A 20,908-nucleotide genomic window follows, 5' to 3' on the forward strand; every position below is an offset into this window, starting at 1 on the left:
TTTCTGTGTACATATGCTACATGTAGAATGTGGGCACCTTGAGGTCAGAGGCTGTTTCATTTTTGTTTCTGTATCCTCACTGTCTAGCACAGTGTCTATCATATAGGAGATGTTTAATAAATGCTTAGTGAGTAATTGACTGAGTGATCTAACCCATTCTAACCCTCCCCCTGTCTTTGAGGAATCAATGTACATTGCTGGTTTTCTACCCTATTCTGAAAAACCTACAAAAATGTTACCATAACCTCCCTAGTGAAAATGTTTCAATTTCTCCCAAAATCTATGATCTGGGAGACCTCCCTGATAACTAGTATCCACTCCTCCTGAAGTTAGTGTTCATTAAAGAAACTGTACTTTTATGAAAAGAGCACTGTTTACCTAACCTTTCCCCTTATCTGAAGGCTTGGGCCTCCACTCTCTTATCCAGATTAGCACACAGGAACTGGCTCAAACCTATGGTGTATCTAGACCACTGTTCTTGGATGTGATGGGGCAAAAGAGGATGGAGCAATTGGCTGTCCTCCACATCATCTCACGGACTGAGCACCTGCCCCAGATAAACCATTCTAGAACTCAGATCCCTAAACTGAATCTTCCTGGAATCTATCTCTATGTTCTGTGTGAACTGCTAGGGTTGCCCCCCAAAATGTTCTCAAATGAGGAGACAGGGAGAGAGGGAGGATAGAAGGGGGAATAAGCATTTATTAAGAGCCTACCATGTGATAGACACTGTGTTAAAGACTAAATAGTTTCCAGCTTTCTTGTGCAATATTTCTCTCCATTTTTTCCCCTCAATGGTTTGCCCAAATTTCAATGAAATACACTTTCTTTCAAACTGAGGAGATGCTAGGTAGATATCTTTGATTACCTTCTCCTCCCACCTACCCAATAAGCTACTGGACTTTATTGTGTTGGGGCTTCTTTTCAATATTAGCCCCTCATCTCCCCTTCCCCAAATTATGATTCTATATCTGCTGAGGTCTCTTTCTCAGAACCAAGTCCAAAGCATTTCATTTGTACATGGATCCTGAATATGCTTCAGGAAGAAATTATTGCATTATCAAAAAAAAAAAAAAAAAACGTACCTATTTTCACGTCCGGTTAGGCATCATGTCCATCAAAGTGAGGAGAGCTGAAACCTGCTATTATAAGGCTAATTGGCCTTCAAGATACACACAAATCCCACAGAATAGACCATTTTCCCTTCCGATTTTGAGGACTGCCCCAACTTTTCATAACAAATAGACATATTTTGGAAGTTTACTCCAGATCCTTACCCTTGCTTAGCAAAACAGACTCATAGGTATCATGGAGCCATACCAATGGCTATTTTCTGCTAAGAGCAAAAAATATAGAAGCATGGTTCTTGGAATTGTTTTTTTTCCTTTTCTACAAATTGGGACATCTTCATGAATTGACTTCCTACAGCTCCCCTATCTCCGTGAACTCAAGTGAAGTAAAAAATTTAGGACACTGGAATCACTATATAGTTCTGATTGGCAAATAAGAAATCTGTCAGAAGTCATATCAGAGGAAAAAGATTTAAGCAAAACCTCCTGAGCTTTATTGAAGGACTGCATTCCTATGTCATTTCAGAGACATCTAACATCATAGTGAAAGGCTTCCCCTTCTCAGAGGCTAGCTTGTCAATAATAATAATGACCAAAAATAACAACAACGACAGTAATTGCCAGCATTGTGCTATTAGTTTTTCATATATAATCTGTAGCCCTGTGTTGTACACACCCTGATTTATGCTCAAAATGGTGACATTTAGCCTAGGGCTTATTTGATTTTTAGTTAATGTTTGTTTTGGGGGTTTTGCTGCCAGGTGTAATGCCTACAATTCCTTGTCAAAACAGACAAAAAAAAACAAAACCTCACCTGCGCTGAGAATTACCTATGTCAGAGTAAATTTTTATTCCGGCCCTTTATAATTTCAAAAAGAATCCCCTATTCTGTCCCTTCTCCACCACTAAGTACACTGAGAAGAAGGCAAAACTGGTCTCTGTGGAGTGGTTGAGCCACATTTGATGGGAAGATTGAGTATCGAATACTAACTAAGAAGATGCCCATGGCATTCAACTTGAACCCTGAAGAGCAAATAAAGCACCAGAATAATGTTCCCTGGAGGCAATCAGAGGGGGAAGGGAACCCCATTCTCTTCTAAAGGAATAAAAAGAAACTGGCTCAGCTTCACAGGCCCAGAAATTGAGATACCAGTGAAACTGTGACTCTCCCAAGTGTTTGGTACATTAAGGACCAAAGCAATGCTGAACGCAAGGATGCTATCTCATCAATTTAGGAGAAACACTGTTAGCTTTAAATGATTAATGTTGATGTGTAGTTGATTTTCCCATGAAGCTCATTTATCTATACAAAGGTTCAATTTCTATCAAGGCCAATTTTCCCTGCAGTGCCAATGAGCACTTTAAATGTTGTATCAGACACGAATTTTTAGAGCTCAGCTAGTCCAACACTTTGCCTAATGCAACATCCCTCTAAGAGGTCAGCTGGCTGCTGGTGACAGTGGGAAACATCAGAGCAAAAGCAGTCAAGAGAATTCTCTTAATTTTATTTGACGAAACACAGAACAACTGCAAGAACACTGGACTTGGAGTCAGAGTACCTGGGTTTGAATTCTGCCTCAACCATCTGGCACTGGAGGCAAATGAATTTACCCTCTCTGGGACTTGGTTTCTTTAATTGCAAAATAAAGAAGTTGAATGAGATTTTCTCTAAAGTCCCTTCCACCTCTGATCCTCTCATCATTACCATAGATATTAGCAGAATACACATGCACACACACACACACACACACATACACACACACTATAAAACTTACCGATGGGTACAGGTATCCCTCGCTGTTCATTGCCAGGTATAATTTTGTTTGAACTCCTTGGATGGCCACCACTCGTAACCCCACAGGTATGAGGTTAAACAGTGCTGAGATGGGAGAAAAATATTACAACAATGATTTCCACACAAACGAAAAAACATTTCATCTTCACTATACATGGATTGCGTGAATCTACAAAAGTAGATGCTTTCTTACAAAAGAGGCAACTGTTGAGGACACAATTTCTTTTTTTCAATTAGTAAGTATTTATTTTCTCTCTCCCCAATAAGGGAACAAAAAATACCTATTAGTATTCTATAAACCCAAAGACTCTAGCTAGGAAAAGGAGAAAACTGCTTGGAAAACTGGAAAATCCTCTGGCAGAAATTAGAATGCTTAATTTCCATTTGGTCAGTATCTATATGTGACCAAACCTTTAGTGATAGCTAAAGAATATAGCCAAAAAGCTGGGAGTTTTTTTGACATGTCGAAAGTGAGGGTAGAGAGTCATCTTAGTCTCTATGGAGAGATATTTCCCAGGCTATAAAATTTCCCTTTCATGAGCTGCTATGGCTACTGGCTTATTTAGTTTTGGTTTGGACTCACTAGATATCATTTCACTAGAACACAATTATATCCCAAACTTGCAACTGGTTTGGGGGAGTAGTCAAAGGCTTAGAATAATGAAATAAATCACAGTTTCCAATGTAGGTTTCAGTACTACGGAATTAGGTTCCCTTAATCTCTCAAGCAAGATGATCAGACCTAATGAGAATGTCAAAAGGCCTTTCAGGCATAGATAGCTCATTGACCACCTCCTCCAAATTCAATTTCTAAAATTCAACTCATTCTGTTATAGATATCTAACACCCTCAGAATACCATGGGAAAATAAAGCTCTATTTCAAAAATAAAATTTGAAGTTTGAAAATAAAAGTAGACAAGCTGTTTCCCAGGGTAGAGAAGAGTGTTTTCATCTGTTAGGGAGCTACTGAGTACATGGCAATACACCCTGATGCCCTACACTGTAGATATGCCACTTACCATCTACTAACATATCTCAGAACCCAATGAGGCTCTATGTCTCTCTTCCTCTCCTTTTCCTACATCTATCCTTCTTTCCTCAACTTTTCTGCCTTTCCTTCTTCCATTTTGTATTTTTCCTTTGCTTTCTCTCTCATAATTTCAACAAGTGATTGATAACTCTTGAAAGATTAAAATATTTATTTATCTAGGCATATACACACATAATTATTAGTTTTAAAATTCCATTTTAAAAGCAGGCAAACTGAGTGCCTTACATTTTGTGTGTGTATGTGTGTGTAGGTTAACACAGAAAGCTCAACAGATAAAAATCCCCCTTAACACACACACCTAGGTTTTTGATCAAATTATTCTGTTTTCTTCCAGAGGTTTATCATCACTCAGAGCTCAGAGGCAGCCAGGAAAGATGTTTGTTTGAAGGTTTCTTGTTTTCACAAAGAATCTTGCAAATGAATGAGTCAGATGTGTGTGTGTGTGTGTGTGTGTGTGTGTGTGTGTGTGTGTGTGTAGAGGGCAGGGAGGTTCAATTGATAAGTAGGGGGAAATAAACAGTTTAATTCAAGATGTTTTTCCTTCGTAATGGTAAAGAGCCAAGTAAAGCTAGGAGCCATAGGAGGCTTGGAAGAGAGGCAACAGGGATCCAACAGACAGACCAAAGTGCTTATTTGAGGGTTCCACCCAAAATGCCAAATCCTGCACTGTTTTAAACATACATGGCACAGTCTAAACATCTGTCTGGGCCCACTGCAAGAATGCAAGAAGACCATCAGGTTAACGCTGTTGGTCCAGGAAAATGCTAAGAATTATGGCATTTTGTTAGAAAGGTCTAATCCAGGAATGGGGAACCTACAGATCAAGGCCATATATAACCCTCTAGGTCCTCAAATACATCCTTTTGACCTCAAAGATTAAGTTTGGATTCAGTCAAAGAGCTGCACTTGAGGACTAGAGGACCACATGTGGCCAGCCTCAAGGCCTCAGGTTCCCTACCCCTGGAACTCTTTTATTTTTAAATTGCCCATTTCCAGCCATTTAAAATGTTCATTTGCCCTGAAATATTCCCAGGGTAGTCTCCCTTAAGAGAATCAAGTCTTTAGACTGGCAAGGGTTGTTTACTCTGAGCCTTACCATCAGGCAGCAGCAAAGGTCACAGACATATTAAACTTATTTCTATTGGAAACATTGGGCTCTGACTGGGTTTATTTTATTTTTACTTGCAGAGTAGGAGCAAGCGGGCAGGCAGCTGGTGAGAAAGAGGCCCACATTGTGTTTCACCGTTAGTAGGTTTCACTGTGTGAAACCTACACCCAGACTCTGCTCACAATCGCACACCACTCACTGAAGGAAACCGGTGGGCGTCCTCCCCCTACCAGCTGTCTACTCACTCCCACACTGTGAATAAAAATATAACAGTACATTTTTTAAACATAGTGCTTGCAAGAAAATCTTTTGGAGGCAGTGCGTTCACCTTCCTTTCAAGACGTTATGGACCAGCATTATTGATTTCCTCCCACTGTGTCAAAGATGGTCAGCCAGTGCTCCTGAGCAGAGATGGTTACCGTAAGTCTACAGAAGGAAGTGCGGGGTCACCCCAAGGGGGAGAATCTGGCTTCCCCTGTCTCTCTATACAGACTGCCCCAACATCCCTAGCCCTGATAATTGGAATATATCGACACGAGAAATTAGCAAAGGCATAGGGATTTCCTTTGGTGAATCTCTGCTGGATCTTTCACTTAAATTCAGGGTGTTACTGATGAGGAGCTAGGACATATTGTACAGTTCAAAATATAAGCGTTCACACCACATGTCACTGATGGCACCCCATTCACTACTCATATTAAAAGCGGTGCCCTTCTGTTATGTGTGACACAGCTTGTAAGCCAGTAGCTCATGCTATATTTGACAATGCAACACACATCCCTGAGGCTTGGTCTATATCAGATATGTGCATATGTTATATAATAAGATGCTGATCCCTTGCACAGTTGTTGATTGATGATCACTAATGCTAAGGGAAAACGACATAGAATTTTATCACTAGAAAGACAATTATATTATTTAAAGGGGCCATGCTGAGGATCTAAACAATATTTCCCAACCCACCCACACTAGGACCTTATTGAAAGGTCTAGAGTATTAGGCTAAGAATGTATTAAAATATGTCTAAATGCAATTTACATATTGCTGTAAAGTGACAAAGACATACCAATAAAGGCTCAGAGTCTCTTCATTTTTTCTGGACAGTCATATTCCCCATACCACTGATTGTAAGAACAAAAGCTAGCATATTTGATTTTCACCTCCTAATCTCTCCTACTGTCTGATTCAGGTTTTAATGAAGTAAAACTGGAGAGAAGAATCCAAAAAAGATGATGATCCATGAAACAGAATAACGAACTGAACTCTAAATGAAAGGGATGGCTGTGTATTGCAATCTACAGTTTTTCTTTCTTTTTCTTTTCCTTCCTTCCTTCCTTCCTTCCTTCCTTCCTTCCTTCCTTCCTTCCTTCCTTCCTTCCTTCCTTCCTTCCTTCCTTCCTTCCTTCCTTCCTTTCTTTCTTTCTTTCTTTCTTTCTTTCTTTCTTTCTTTCTTTCTTTCTTTCTTTCTTTTTTCTCTCTCTTTCTTTGTTTGGTTTTCTTTCTTTCTTTCTCTTTCTTCCTCCCTCTCTTTTTCTTTCCTTCTTTCTCTTTCTTTCTTCCTTCCTTATCCATTAACACAAATTTCCATGAAAACCCAACAAAAAATGAGTCAACAACAACAAAAGGAGAAGGGAAGAGCTTATTAAAATTCTCCCTTTGTCACTGTTTTCTTGTAGGGATAGACACTAATTGGGCTTAGTTGGTTAAAAGCCTTTTTAAAATAAGGAGGCTAGTCTGGATTGAAATACAAAATTGAGCATCTCGGGTGGGAGGCAGAGAATCAACATCTTCCTCCATGCTCTTTTTGCAAGAGAGGAGCCTTTCTCCATGAGAATATGACATGAATTCAAGCATACTATCAACAAAAGCTAGTACCTTTTATTTATGATCCTAAGACAAATCCATTAAATCTCTTAACTTTCTTTGCTGGCTTGAGTCATACATTGGAATGGAAAGTTACTATATGTTATACCTATTCTGTCTGATTTCTCTTTATAAAAAGGAATCAAATTTCTCTCATTTTGGAGATAGTGGTTTAGTTTCATGTGAGCTACAGAAACAGCCCTTTCTCTGTATAAATATAGCTTATCATCCCACAGAACTCAATATATTCTAGTGCTTGTCAGTTTGGCTAAATTGGTCAATTTCTTGAAGGCAGAAATAATAAAAGTCTCTTCATACAGGTGTGAAATTATTACGGGTTCGACAAATGTGGTATCCTTATAACTTTAAAACACATATATTCTTGAACTTTCAAAGGGTCAGTGCAAAATATTCTTCCGAGAAAACTATCCATCGTTGTTCCCAAAGCTGTTACATTAAAGTAGCTTCCATGAACTGTCTATCGTCTTTTCGTTTTCAGGGGAAAATACATAATTTATAAAGGCTGATGTTCTCATGATGAGAATTTTATTGGACTGACATTTACCATTGTAATGAATCTGTTATGGAAGCTTAAATGTATAATACCCACACATATCTTAGAAATAAATAAATAGACTTGGGCAAGTGTGAGAAGTACCAGTTTTCTTGATCATGCCCTTGCCTGGCATGTCAGAATGACCAATAATGTGAACCCAATCAAAATTAAATATCTCAGTAAGACAGTAAAGAGAGAAAACTAAATAAAATTTCATAAGTGCTTATTAATTTCAGACTACATTAATAAAACAGTAATAGAAAGATGCTTGAGGTGTTTAAAAAAAACTAATGATGAGAAAGTTATAAATATTTCAAGGAATAATTCTGTAATTCTGTATCATTCCCACCCTTTCTGAGGAAAAAGAACATGACTGATTATAAAGCATCTTTATTTTTTATCACTTAATTATACTTTTTCTTAAAGATCACAGGGCACAAAATAGCCTTTAAAAATGAAATGGAGAGCCTGTGAGGTTAGATCCCCAGCCTCTTGTCATTTTTCAATCAATGTTATGATCAACACACTTTATGCCTTTTTCTGGTGCTTTTCCTCTGAAATGTTCAAGGTGTTGCATCATGGTGAGCCAATAACTACTACTTGGTTGGACCACTGCTGATACCTTCATTATGCCTAGAAAAAGAGTGAGCTGGGGCTTTAGGCTTTTTTATAATACAATTGTCAAAAACGTTCCATGGAAATCCCTTCTGATAGTGTGGTCAAAGGGTTTATTAAAATTAAAGACAACAGGGAAAGAAAGAGAGGAGGAAGGAAGGAAGGAAGGAAGGAAGGAAGGAAGGAAGGAAGGAAGGAAGGAAGGAAGGAAAGAAAGAAAGAGAAAAAAAGGAAACAAAAGAAGGTATATGTATGGGGAAGCAAAGGGTATAAATGGTACCATATAAACTTGATGCATTTGGTTAAATCAAGGCAGAAATGAAGCTTGGACCATCTGCATAAACAAAGCTACTATACCTAGAAAAACAATTCGTAAAATGTGTTATGGATGAATTAGGCTTATCAGTCTTTACACGGCATAAACGATGAGTCACTTTTTTATTTCCTTTTTTACAAAACATACATGCGAACACTGGATTCGGAATAACTGTCTTTAATATGGGAGCTGGAGAAGGTGCTGAAGATAAAATTGGGTGAGACCCAATTTGGGTGTGGTCAGCTAATATTTAAACATGAATGTTTCTGCTGCAGAAGGTCCTGATTTTCTTTTGCAATCTGATTTACCACTCCAAAGGACAGAAGTTCTCTTATCAGTTAGAGCATTAATTGTGATAGGTAGATATAGTCTACAGTATTACTTTACTGATGAACCTGATGTTCTACCCTTCATCATCCTTGAAAAATGGTCAAACTAAAACTCAGCTTTACATATCACTGAGAACTGGGCAGTGATGCAAATGGCAGAAAGGTGTAAAATTAAGGGATGTTCAGTAGCATATTGCTGGTCATACACACTTTAATATTAACGACAATAATACAGTTTGCTGCAAAGCAATAATTCAAATGATTATTAAGGATCTTTCTCATCCCTAACACCAGAAGAGACTTCTTTGAGGGTAAGTGATTGCAGCTCTCTTTGCAGTATGCTCTTGGGCATCTGCTCAGGAGACATCACTAAAGGACTTATTAACACCTTATACTGGGACCCTTCTTTATGGGCTTGTTGTCAAGGGGCAACGCTACTCTAAAGATGGAACTGAGCACTCATTAGCAGAGAAAATATGAAACCATATCTACTCTTCTGGACTATGTTCCTAACCAACCTTGATGTTTACCAAGAATTTCTGAGGCAGTACAGATTGAGGAAAATACACCACACATTCTGAGACCACATTATATTAATGTTGTAGCTAATTTAATGAGTCTGAGTGCAAATAATGGCATGATATAAATTTTAATCATTTAAACAAGTGCTTTCAGTGCCTGTGATTTTTTCCCTCTCCTTCCATATAAAGGAAAGGACATATAATTAAGGATACTGTAACTCCTCAGAACCATGATTTCAGGTGTTATACATTATAGTCAACAATGTCATTTTTGAAATATTTTCCTTTGGTTCACCATTTTAATCTCCATCTTGGTCTTCGCTCAAACCCTGGTTGAGAAAGGACAAACTAAATTGCATTATCTGTCTAAGATCTCTCAAATTGTCAAAACTCCATTAGTGTATGAGTTATCAGAAGAAAAAAATGTGAATTCTCTATAGGAATGATGATTTTTCAGGACATGTTGTAACAACTCTACTCTCTTAGGATCAGACCCCTCTTAAGAGGGGAGAAAACATTCTATTTCAGGCTCAGTGTATGGGTGAGTAAATTTTCTGTGGGGGAAAATGTAATAAAATTCAAAGGACATCCATAAACCTATCGAGATTGCCATGGAGATGACATTTGGATTGCTTTTCGGAGGGTGTCAACGTTATTTCCTATAGGTCATTGTTTTAATTGTTGTGTGTGTGTGTGTGTGTGTGCCCTTCTTCCTTTTTAGTAAATTAAAGAAAACCAAGAATGTACAGTGAGAATGTTGTTGGTATCTATGTCAGGAAATAACAAAGTGAGCTTATTGAGGTGGGGGGGAACGAACAATATTTCACCAAATACACCAAGGTAATCTATTTATTTATTCTATAGGCACTTACTGTAGGTACTGTCTTCCTCTTTTGTCCCATCAACTGTTCCATCTGCCTGCAGCTGCAGGTGGTATCCTTGCCTGCTGTATAGCTTTGTAACTATACCCTTAAGTTGAGGCTCTGTAAATAAAGCAATCATCAGGTTAATTGCAAATATATGAACATGGACTTGCATCATCCCTGATTTCACAGGGAAGTTCTAGAATATTCTGTGTCAACTATGACAGAATATATTGCTGTAGAGGCGTCCTGCTGAAGATGAAAATCGACAAGTTTCAAAATCAATCTCTAACATGATTAAACATGGCTTTTGACACTGTAATGTAGGCGAGAACATCAAAGCTGCTTACAGTGTCTACAATTTGAACAGTGTGTCACCAATCTCAAAAAGCACTTCCCTAACTCATTGTAGATTAAGGATGTACTGGCAAATGGCGGATTCTACCTTTTTAACAAGGTGCAATTTCGCATATGAGAGGAAAAGGAGGCCTACAAAGATAATTTACAGCTGCTTGCGTATCAGGGACCAAAAGACATACGCATTGAGATTTCCTGCCCAACTACTTCAATTCAAATAAACAAAAAGAGCACACACATACAGCCCTAGAGGGATCAAAGAACTTGTAATTATCCAATGGGGCTTAGGTGCAACAGAGCAAGAGAAAAAGAGAGAGAGCAGAATGCAGGCAGTTATCAATTTAAAATTTAAACAGCCTTCTCAGAGGTCTGTGTGTATTACTTAACAGGTCAAAAGATGCAGTGATGCAGGGTTGGCTTTTTTTTTCTGGATACAAAATGATTTCATAAATCATTTTCAAACTTAATCTCACAAAACAGCATATCCCAATAGCCTTATCCAAGAGTAAGATGATTATGCAATAGGCTTCACTCCAAACTCATCCTGGTTTAATCATAAAAATCGCAAGAACCCAAATCTGCTTTTCAGAGTCCAGACATCTTGCACATCATATGTTCATGATGACTTATATGACACTAACACGTTTCACTTAGGAAATGCAAAAACTCATTTCCTATGTGCCCAGACCTACATGTGTATGTATAAGATACAAGCATAGAAATGACAGGAGATGGATAGGGAGCTTTTCCTGTAATAATATTTACACTAGTTAAAGGAAAGAAAATGGTCCAATGAACTTCTTTTGATTAAGACTTGACAGAACAAGGGTTCCTGCGCCAGGCCTAGATGTATTTTCCTTAACACCCAAGAGATACGCCAAGATCACTTCTCCCCTTCCCCCTTGCCCCAATATGCGTCAAGATTGTTTCCCTGCTATTTCTACCCCTGGGTCTGGCCAGAGGCACCCCAGTTTCCCATTTCAGGTTTCCTCCTTGGCAGGACAAGGAGGTAATCAAGGATTTCTTCATTCCAGCCTTCAATTATTACTCAGCTTAATCGGCTAGCTCTGTGCTAAGGGACATGCAGAATGTGTGCGTGTGTGTGGGGGGAGGGAACAAGGATTTCAAAGCTGCACCACAGCTGTGCCTCAAGACACTGACACATGATAAAAAGAAACGAAACACCCAAGTAAGGGAAATCCCTGCTTCCTGGGGTATATGATAGCAGTTGAAGGATCAGAAATACGGCTTAGAACAAGGGGAAAGAGGGATTTCCTCTGGTTTTCTTATAAAAACAGTAAGGGAATTGGGAGGGGGGGGGGAGAGAGAGAGAGAAAATGGCCAAAACCTAGCTTCCATCCAGAAATTTCTATGCCATCCGCATGACAGCCCTGCGCTGTTAGGAATACATATGATACGCATGTTTGTTGTATGAAGGAGTCTGTTTGCGGGCATGCCCTACTGACCCTTGACTTGAGCTCTGTTCCTTCTCTCTCCCCTTCCCTTCTTTTCCCCTCACCTCCCCCTTCCCTTTCCTTCTCCCCCTCCCTCCCTTCTCCTCCTCCTCCTCCCTTCCTTCTCCTCCTCCTCCTCCCTTCCCTCTCCTCCTCCCCCACCCTCCTCTCCTCTTCTCCCTCCCCTCTCCTCCTTCCCTCTTCTACCCCTCCCCTCCCCCCCACCAACAGTTGCATTGCAGCAAACATGAAACTGTCACGAAGGAGGCCAGAAACGCATCGCCTTCCCACGCACGCACACGCACACACACAGAGACACACACAGACACAGACACACGCACCTCACCGCCTGGCAATTCCCCCCCCCCCCCCCCCCAAAAAACAAAACAAAACAAAACAAAACACTTTCAAGGCTGAGCTACCAACAGGAAATCAAAGTCCAGGGGTAGGGGGTAAGGGCGGGGGAGGGTAGGTCTGTCTATAATAAGAAATCGTAAAACAAAAAAAGAGAAAGAACAAAATTCATTTGCCCAGACCTGGTCTTCTCCTCCGCCTCTTCTTGGAGCCAAAGAGTTTGACCCGGGAGAAGACATTCAACTTGTTTTTGTCGCAGCTGCCCTTGCTTTTGCTGGGGCTGCTGACACACTTGCAGGCGTTGGACTTCTCGCGCTCGCGGGCTTGCCTCTTCTGCCTGATCAGGGAACTGGCGATCGCAGCCGCCATGGCCACTAGCCCCAGCACCTCGCTGCCGCCCGGTGCCCCCCCGCTGCTGCTGCTGCTGCCGCCGCTCCCGCCCGCCTCGGCTTTAGCGCCGCCGCGCTGTCGCTGCCGCTGCCGCTGCCCGCTACCCTGCTGCTCTTTACCTGCGCCTCAGACTCGAAGACTCAGAGGAAAAACAGCAGCGAGCACCCTGGACGAGCTGGGACTCCTCGGGAGCGCAGCGCTTCGCAAAGCCAAGCAAAACTACGACAGACGGCGGCGGCGGCGGCGGCGGCGGCAGCGGCGCCGGTGGGCGAGGGGAGGCGAGGCGAGGCGCGCGCCGCCCCCGGGCCCCGGGAGGGGGGAGGGACAGGGAATTCGAGACTCTCCGAGACCCGCACACACACCCCGGGGTCGGGGAGACACCAGGAGGGTCAGAGACAGGGAGGCGGTGAGTCACAGAAAAAGAGACAGTGAGAAAGAGAGCGAGAGAGAGAACGAGGAAGAGAGCGACAGACAGAGACACAGAGAGACACAGAGAGAAGAAAAAAGAGAAAGAGAGAGGGGCAGAGAGAGAGACAGAAGCAGAGAGACGGAGAAGGAGAAAGAGAAGGAGAAGGAGAGAGAGAAGAAAAGAGTGGCAAAAAGAGAGAGTGACAGAGAGAGAGAGAAAGAGAAGATGGAGAAAGACAGAGAGGCAGAGAGAGAGGCTGAGAGACAAAAAGAGAGCGAGAGACAGAGAGAGAGGCAGAAAGAGAGGCAAAGGGAGAGGCAGAGAGCGCTCCACGGGCGTCCAGCACACCAGGCACCCAGCGAGCGAGTGAGCAGCAGCTGGACAGCGCCGCTGGCCCCTCGGCCTCGAGGACACACACGCACACACACACACACACAGCGCGCGGAGCGCGCGCACACACCATGCAGACAGACGGACGCACGCAGCAGCAGCAGTAGCAGCAGCAGCAAGCCCAGTCGCAGACAGAGGCAGAGCCACAGGCGCGCACTCCGTTCCGCTCTGGACGACGCTCTGAGCTCAAGTCCAAACCAAACAGGTCCAGGGCAGCGGTGCTCCCGCCCCCCGCCTCCCGCCTCCCCCCTCTCTGCCTCCGCCCCCGCCTCCGACACCGCCCTTTGCGGTAAGGGGCTGCCGGGAGGGGGGACCTGCTCTCTCTCGCAGTTGGGTCCCGGCAACTTCTCGCCCCCTCTTCCGCGCAGGCGAAGTTGGCAGCAGCAGCTTTTGGAAGGGGTTCCCGCAGGTCAAAGACCTCGCTGTCCAGCTGCTGCCGCCGCCGCCCCCTGACCTCAGGCACGATGGCACCCAGCCGTTCAGTCACCACAAACCCTGGCCCCAAGAGGGCGACCACCAAGTCCCCCGAGACTTCCCCCCTTTCATTTTCTCTCCTCTTTCTTCCTCTCTCCTGCTTCCCTCTCCCTCCTTTTCAGGTCTTTCTCTACTCCTCCCCTTCCCTCCCCTCCCCTCAGTTCCTCTCATTTCCCCCCTCCCCTCTCCTCCTTTCCTCACCTACCCTCTCCTTTCTCTGCTCCCTCCCTTCCCCCCTCCCTTTCTCTTCTGTTCTCCCTTCCCCTCTCTCCTCTTCCCTCCTCCCTTCCCCTCTTATAATCTCCTTCTTTCCCCTTCTACTTCCCAGATCTCCTCTTTCTTTCCATTTATTTTCCCCTCATTTGCCTTCCTGTTCACCAGCCTTTCACTCTTTTCCTCCTTTCTCCCAAGGAGAGACACAAGTTCAGTGATTATAAAAGAAAAAATGAATATTCTTCTTTTCTTTCTGCTTTCTCCTCTCTACTTCCCTCTTTCCTTTTCCTCCATTTCCTGCTTCTCTTCCCTTCCTTCTTCTCTCCTCCATTCTTTTTTCTCCTCCATTCTTTCTTTTGTCCCCTCCTCCCTTCTCTCCCCTTTTTTCTTCTTTCCACCTTTCTCCTCTCCTTCCTTTTTACCTCCTCTCTTCCCTCTTCCTCTTTTCTCCCCTGCCTCTACTTCCCCCAGTCGGCTCCTTCCCTATCTTCTCCTCTCTTCCTCCCCCTCCCAGTTTCAGAACCCCCCCCATCTGACCCTTCTTCTGCAGAGTGTGTGTGTGTGTGTGTGTGTGTGTGTGTGTGTTGCATGTAGATTTCCTATTTCCCTTCTCCCTCTTCCTGGAAGACAGACTGCAGTAGGAAAGGGTGATGACCAGGCACACAGGGCTGAGGTGGGTCTGGGCTGGGATTTAAGGGAGCCTTTGGGGGCTCACCCTCTTGAGGAAGTTCCCCTGTCTAGGAGGACACTGAGTGGAGGAGTTGAGGGCTCGGCATGGTTTCCCACTGGCCCCAGAAACAACAGCAGCTTTACCAGAAGCAGGGACTGCGGCAAGGGGAGCCACAGGTCAGTGGAGGCCCGCCACCCAGTGGTCTGTGAGCACTGCTCATCTGGGGCCCAATGGTGCAGTCCTTCTGAACCCCAATCCTGCCCCCTCCCCATCCTTTTTCGGGTCAACATGGGAACCAAGAATAGTCTAGGGATCAGGGGGAGGATAAGGCAAGAGAATTTTGAGCTATTCGCATTTCTTTTTCTTCTTTTAATCACTGACTTGTGGCTCTTTGTGCTCTGATCTCTCACCTCTGTTAGCCAGAAGTTCTTTCTCCCTCTGCTTCCACCCACCCTTCTTTCTTAAGTGCGCACACACAAAACCTGCCCTGACTCTTTCGGTAACCATAGACAAGAAGCTAGCCTGGTCTCTTGCCGTCCTCTATCCATTGCCATGCATAATTCAAGCACATTTACATGCTCTCTTTTCCTTATGTTCTATGAAGGAAGAAGGGTCATTGGTGAAAAAAAAATGAGCTTTGCAAATGCAGATAAGAAGTATGTCGCATCCACCACCCCAATCACCGGCTAAACTCAATCATTTTTCCAGCTCCCTTCTTGCCCCCTTTTCTCTTGCTCTTTTCAAATCTGACGCAGGCATTAGACCAGATGCTTTGCACATCTCCAAGCTCATTCCCCTTACTGCAAGGGACGGCTTTTTTTTTCTCCAGGCTTATTAAACCAACATGGCTGAAACAATTAACAGTCAAAGTCAGTTTCCAATACTTCTCATAAGAAGCTATTGCCCAGTTCACTCCCACATGTGTGTATGTCCTTGATAAGGAACAGTGGTGTGTGTCTGGGAAGCAGGTGTTTTTTCAAAGAGAAGCCTGCCGGCTTGGTTAGTACTGAGTATCTAGGGAGACTTCTGGCAAGAACCCTTCCATTTTCTGTGGGTTAGTCTCCTTATTTGCTCTATTGTCTTTTTAAAGATGGGAAGGAAAGAAGGAAATGGAGGGGGTGGGAAAAGGAAGATGAAAGGAAGTAAAAAGAGGGGTTGAAGGTAAAGCAAAGATACAGCAGTGGTTGGGGAGGAAGAAAAGAGAGGAAAGAAAATGGAAAGGGTTAACTGGAAAGAAAATGGGAGAAAGCAAATGCAGGGCATGGAAAGAAGGAAAATGGGAAGAAGTAAATGGAGGGATTAATTTTTAAAAGGAAAGGAGGAAATAAAAGGGAAAATTCAGGAATACAGAGGAAGAAAGTGGACAGAAGGAAAGGGAGGGGTAGTTGGAAAGAAGGAAAATGGAAGGGAGTGCAAGAGTCATTGGAAAGAAGGAAATTAGAGGGAAAAATCATGAGTTGAGAGAAGGAGAATGTAAGGAAGGGAATTGGAAAGTGGTTGGAAAGAAGGAAAATAAAATGAAAAATGCAGAGATGAAGAGAAGGAAATTAAAGACAGAAGGGTGGTTAGAAAGAAGGAAAATTAAGATGGAAAAGGAAGGGGATAATCATTTATATAGCACCTACTATGTGCCAGGCACCATGATAAATACTTTATGAATATTATGTTATTCGATTCTCACAGCAACCTTGTGACGTAGGTGCCAATATCCCCATTATCCTGTTGAGGAAACTGAGGCAAACAGTGACTTGCCCACAGTCACACAGCTAGTTAGTAGCTGAAGTCATGTTTGAACTCAGGTCATCTTGACTCAAAGCTCAGTTGCACCACCAACTGAGTTCTAAGTGATGACATTAGAAGTGGAACATATGACGGTGATGTCAAGAAGGAAAAGGCAGGGGTAGAGAGAAGGAAAATGGAAGGAAGGACATAGAAGGGGTTGTTGGAAAGAAGAAAAATAAATGGAAGGATCATTCAAAACAGGGATAAGTGATAGGAACTGGGCATGTTGAGAGGCAGAAAAGAAGTCTTTAGGGGGCTGTATTCGAGTCTGAAGGGCTATCACATGAAAAAGGAATCAGCTGGGTTCTGCTTGGCCCCAGAGAACAAAAGTAGGAACAGCAGCCCACAAAGCTACAGAGCTCAGAAGGTAGGGACTCCCTCTTCCTAGGGGTCTCTGAGCAATGGCTAGAAGGTCACTGGTCAGATGTTATGGAAGGGGTATGGGTTGACAAGGTCTCTGACTGGCTGGTCTTTGAGGCTACTTCCCAATCTGAGAGAGTGCTAGTTTTGTCCCCCAGAGTCAGTCTTTCCTTCCGAGTGCCAAGCCCAGGATAAGATGAAGCCATTCCCAGGAAAAGACTGATACTCTGAATAGTTCCCTTGGGAAGAGGAGGATTCTCCATCAACATAGAGATCCCAATAAATGTTCTGTCTCATGGCCACCAGGGGCAGACTCCAGTCTTGAAACAGTTGAGTCAATTTCCATTCTCACTGCTCCAGGTTGGAACATTCCTCACTTCTGTAGCCAGTGTAGCTCTTCTCTTTATTTTAGAGCTCCACTTACTAAATCAAGTGAATAGAGAATGAAGGCAGAAAGACTAGAGTTCAAGTCCTGTCTCTCACACATTCGGACTATGTGAATCTAAGTGAGCAAATCACTTCCTATCTCTGTGACCTCATGTAACTCTCAAAGGCTGACACTGTACCACCTGCATTAGTAGATGGACTTTCTTCTTCCAAAAATTCTCCTTACTGATGAAATCACAGCACTTGTCCCTATCCATTTACTAAGTAACTCTAACTTCTCTGCCTTCTCCAATCCCTAAATTTTTACCAAGATCCTCAATGGGAGGAATGAAAGTGAAGGTTTCCAGTCACTCACACTGATCCCAAGGGTTCTTTGAAGGATGCCTGTTGACTGGCTAGGTCAGAGTTTAATGGATATTCAAGGGAAATGGACACACTCAGAAATATATGGCACCTGAGATAATGATATATCCCCAGCACTTAACATTGTACTTGGTACATAGAACCATTTGATAAATTCTCATTCATTCATTCTGAAATAATCATGGTTACCAATCATTTTTACACATATGATCTCACTGAATGCTTGTAACAACCCTGTGGTATAGGTACTGCAGAGCTGGTTATCCCCATTTGACAGAGAAGGAAACAGAGGCAGGCAGGTCATACCACTGCCAAGAGACAGAGTTAGGAATCAAACCCAGACACCACTTGATGTCAAATCTCCATGTTCTTTACATTATACCACACTTCCCCTTTTTAGAGAGCATGCAAATTTACTCTGAGGTTGCATGGAGCCATGCAGTCCAGCTAGGGTGTATTTTTAACAACTTTGCCATAGTGCACTATAGCTAAACTGTAGCTGTGCCCAATGAACCAAAGGAAAAAAATAAGTAGGATTACTAGGCGTTGGGGAAGGGAGAAAATAATGGTTAACTAGTCAACATGCATTTATTAAGCTTACTAATAAGCACTGTGCTAAGCCCTTGGGATACAAAGAAAGGCCAAAATATAACCCCTTCACTCAAGGAACTTACATTCCAATGGTGGACGCAACAAATAAAGAACTCGTTTTTACTATCTATATCTACACACACACATACATACCTACACACACACACTGTAAATGGAGTGAGGGAACACTTAGAGAGAAGGTAATAGCAGTGGAGTGGGACCAGGAAAGGCTTCATGTAGAAGGTGAGATTTCATCCGAATCATGAAGGAAACCAGGAAGTGAGAAGGGAAAGCTTTGCAGGCATGAGGGAGAGCCAGGGCAAAGACACTGAACTGAGAGATGGTAAGGTATGTGAGACGAAGGGCAGAAAGTACCCCTGGGACCTGTCCTAGATTCCTGTTCTGTCTACGTTGCCTCCCTGCTGGACATTTTGGTTGAATGAGGGGTTCTGAGTGAAGCCAGACCTCCTGATGTGTACAAAGCATGACACCAGGCTAGTCATTGCCCTCTCGTCATGTCACTTTTCAACCTAAGATCCTGTGGCTTTTCCTGAGCTGGGGCATGCTCTAGCTGAGCACGGTCCAGCTCTGTTTCTACCCCTTTTCTGAGCAATGATATGTCTCTACACACATCCTCTTGAATGTACCTAGAGCAGCACTGAGAAAGTAGGAAAACACCCACACCCAGAACCAAAAAGCACAGAAATGAGAGCCAGGCCAACTGACATCTAGACCTTGCCCTGCCATCAATCACTTATGGGATTCGAACTAATCACTGAATCTGGGTTTGCTTCCATTTTCTCACCAGCAAAATGAATTGGCTCCTAGGGTTCCTTCTGGCTCAGATATCCCATAATAAGAACTAATGTTTACATAGTGCTTTAAGATTTGCAAAGCTATTTACAAATATAGTCTTGTGACTAATGCCCCACCTTCCCCCACCATGTCCTCTTCAGTCCAGTGACACTTGGTCTCTGTGCTGTTCCTCAAATGAGACACTCCATCTCCCAACTCCAAGTATTTTCCCCTGGCCGTCTACCTCCCATGCCTGCAATGCTCTCCCCTCCTTATCACCACTCCCTCCCAAGCTTCCCTTGCTTTCTTTGAGTCCCAGATAAAATCTCACCTCCTATGAGAAGCCCTTCCCAAGCCTCTTTAATATTAGTGCCTTCCCTCTGAAATCATCTCCAATTTAGCCTGTCTGGATTTTCTAAAGACAGAATTGTTTGCAAGTTGTCTTCTCCCTTAGACTGTGAGCTCCTTAAGGGCAGGAACTGTCTCCTGCCTTTCTTTGTCTTCTCAGCAATCATCCCAGAGCCTGGTATACTGTGAGTGCTTAGTTGTTGACTGACAGAAACTCTATGAAGTAGGAGTTATTATTCTCATTTTACAGATAAGGAAAGTGAGGTTAAGTGATACAGCTAATAAATGTCTGAAGCAGAATTTGAAGTCGTTTCTTTCCAACTCCCAGACTAGCTCTCTCTCTACTATCCTACCTAAAGTCTTCATGAGTTACAATATTCTCTCTCTCTCTCTCTCTCTCTCTCTCTCTCTCTCTCTCTCTCTCTCTCTCCCTCCCTCTGTTCCTCTCTGTCTCTCTCTCTCTCTCTGTCTCTCTCTCTCTCCTTCCCCCACTTCCCTCCTGTAAATCAGAGCAAAATAGAACAAAGTGCACTCTAGGACAACTGAGTATAATCCCCTAGACTGTAGGTCCTTGAGGGCAGGGCCCATGTCTTATCCTGTATCTAGTACAGTGCATTGCACATGGTAGACACCTGATTTAACATCTGTTTGTCTAATAAATGAAAATATGTATACATGCATGCATACATACTGTGTACACTGGAGATATAGATATGAAAAAATAAAAACCTCTCTGTAAAAAAAAATACTTAGGTTTCCATCACCTTCTTAATTCCCCATGAAGATCAGGCAGTATTGAATGGGTTTTTGCAAACTTGTCTCAGAGAGTTATGGGAGTGATCAGGGCATAGATTTCTCGTCTCTTTCTGTGAATTCCTTTTGGCAGGTCACAGATGAGGTGAAAAGAATCTGAGGAAACCTGCTCTCAGGAGCCTTCTCTCCAAGAGAGACAGACACCCAAACAGATGTGACAGTGATGAGCAAAAAACAAGACAAGTGAGGTTCCCTCGGCTTCTGCAATCAAGGAGGAATCAGCTGCTTCTAGGACACCCAGAAGACAAGAGGCTGCAAAAGCAGCCTTCCTTCTCAGGGCTTCTTTGCTCAGTCTGCTTCCCTTCTCTCAAAGTCCATCAGCTCATAGATATTGCCAGACACACAGCAGAAAGCTTTATGTCTGAGACAGAGGCATGGAATGGGAGCCAAGTTCAGAATCCAAGAGGTCAGGAGCCTGGGGATGGCACCAAGGTGGCAAGAGGCTTGGCTGGACCCAGCCACCTTTTTTAGAGTACCTAATTATGTCCCCAAAGCATTGGGGAAAGTCTGGGGAGAAATAGAAATGAGCAGATTAGAGAAAGGCCATTAACAAAGGCTATGCCACTTAACTGGAGTCCAGAAAAAAAATGCAATTTCAAGAAACCTTGTCAATGTCACACTGCTGGGATTCCAGGAACAGAAAGAGTGAGTTCTGCACTCCAGAACAGAA

At 43.1% G+C, this 20,908-nt stretch overlaps 1 protein-coding gene across 2 annotated transcripts in view; it reads right to left on the reverse strand.

Moving 5' to 3' along the window:
* Positions 1-20,908, reverse strand: part of FGF13 (fibroblast growth factor 13) — a 517,094-nt gene that overhangs the window by 100,162 nt on the left and 396,024 nt on the right. Inside the window, exons 1-3 of one of the 2 annotated variants that reach the window (XM_072626774.1) lie at positions 12,436-12,754; positions 10,098-10,208; positions 2,846-2,949 (exon numbers count right to left, since the gene is read on the reverse strand). In XM_072626774.1, the coding sequence (XP_072482875.1) occupies positions 2,846-2,949; positions 10,098-10,208; positions 12,436-12,622 (402 nt within the window). In that variant the 5' untranslated portion in view covers positions 12,623-12,754. Of the gene's footprint in view, positions 1-2,845; positions 2,950-10,097; positions 10,209-12,435; positions 12,755-20,908 lie in introns of those variants that run through there. The other variant, XM_072626773.1, reaches the window with a different exon arrangement.

The sequence above is a fragment of the Notamacropus eugenii genome, chromosome X (assembly GCF_028372415.1).
Source record: "Notamacropus eugenii isolate mMacEug1 chromosome X, mMacEug1.pri_v2, whole genome shotgun sequence".
Lineage (NCBI taxonomy): Eukaryota > Metazoa > Chordata > Mammalia > Diprotodontia > Macropodidae > Notamacropus > Notamacropus eugenii.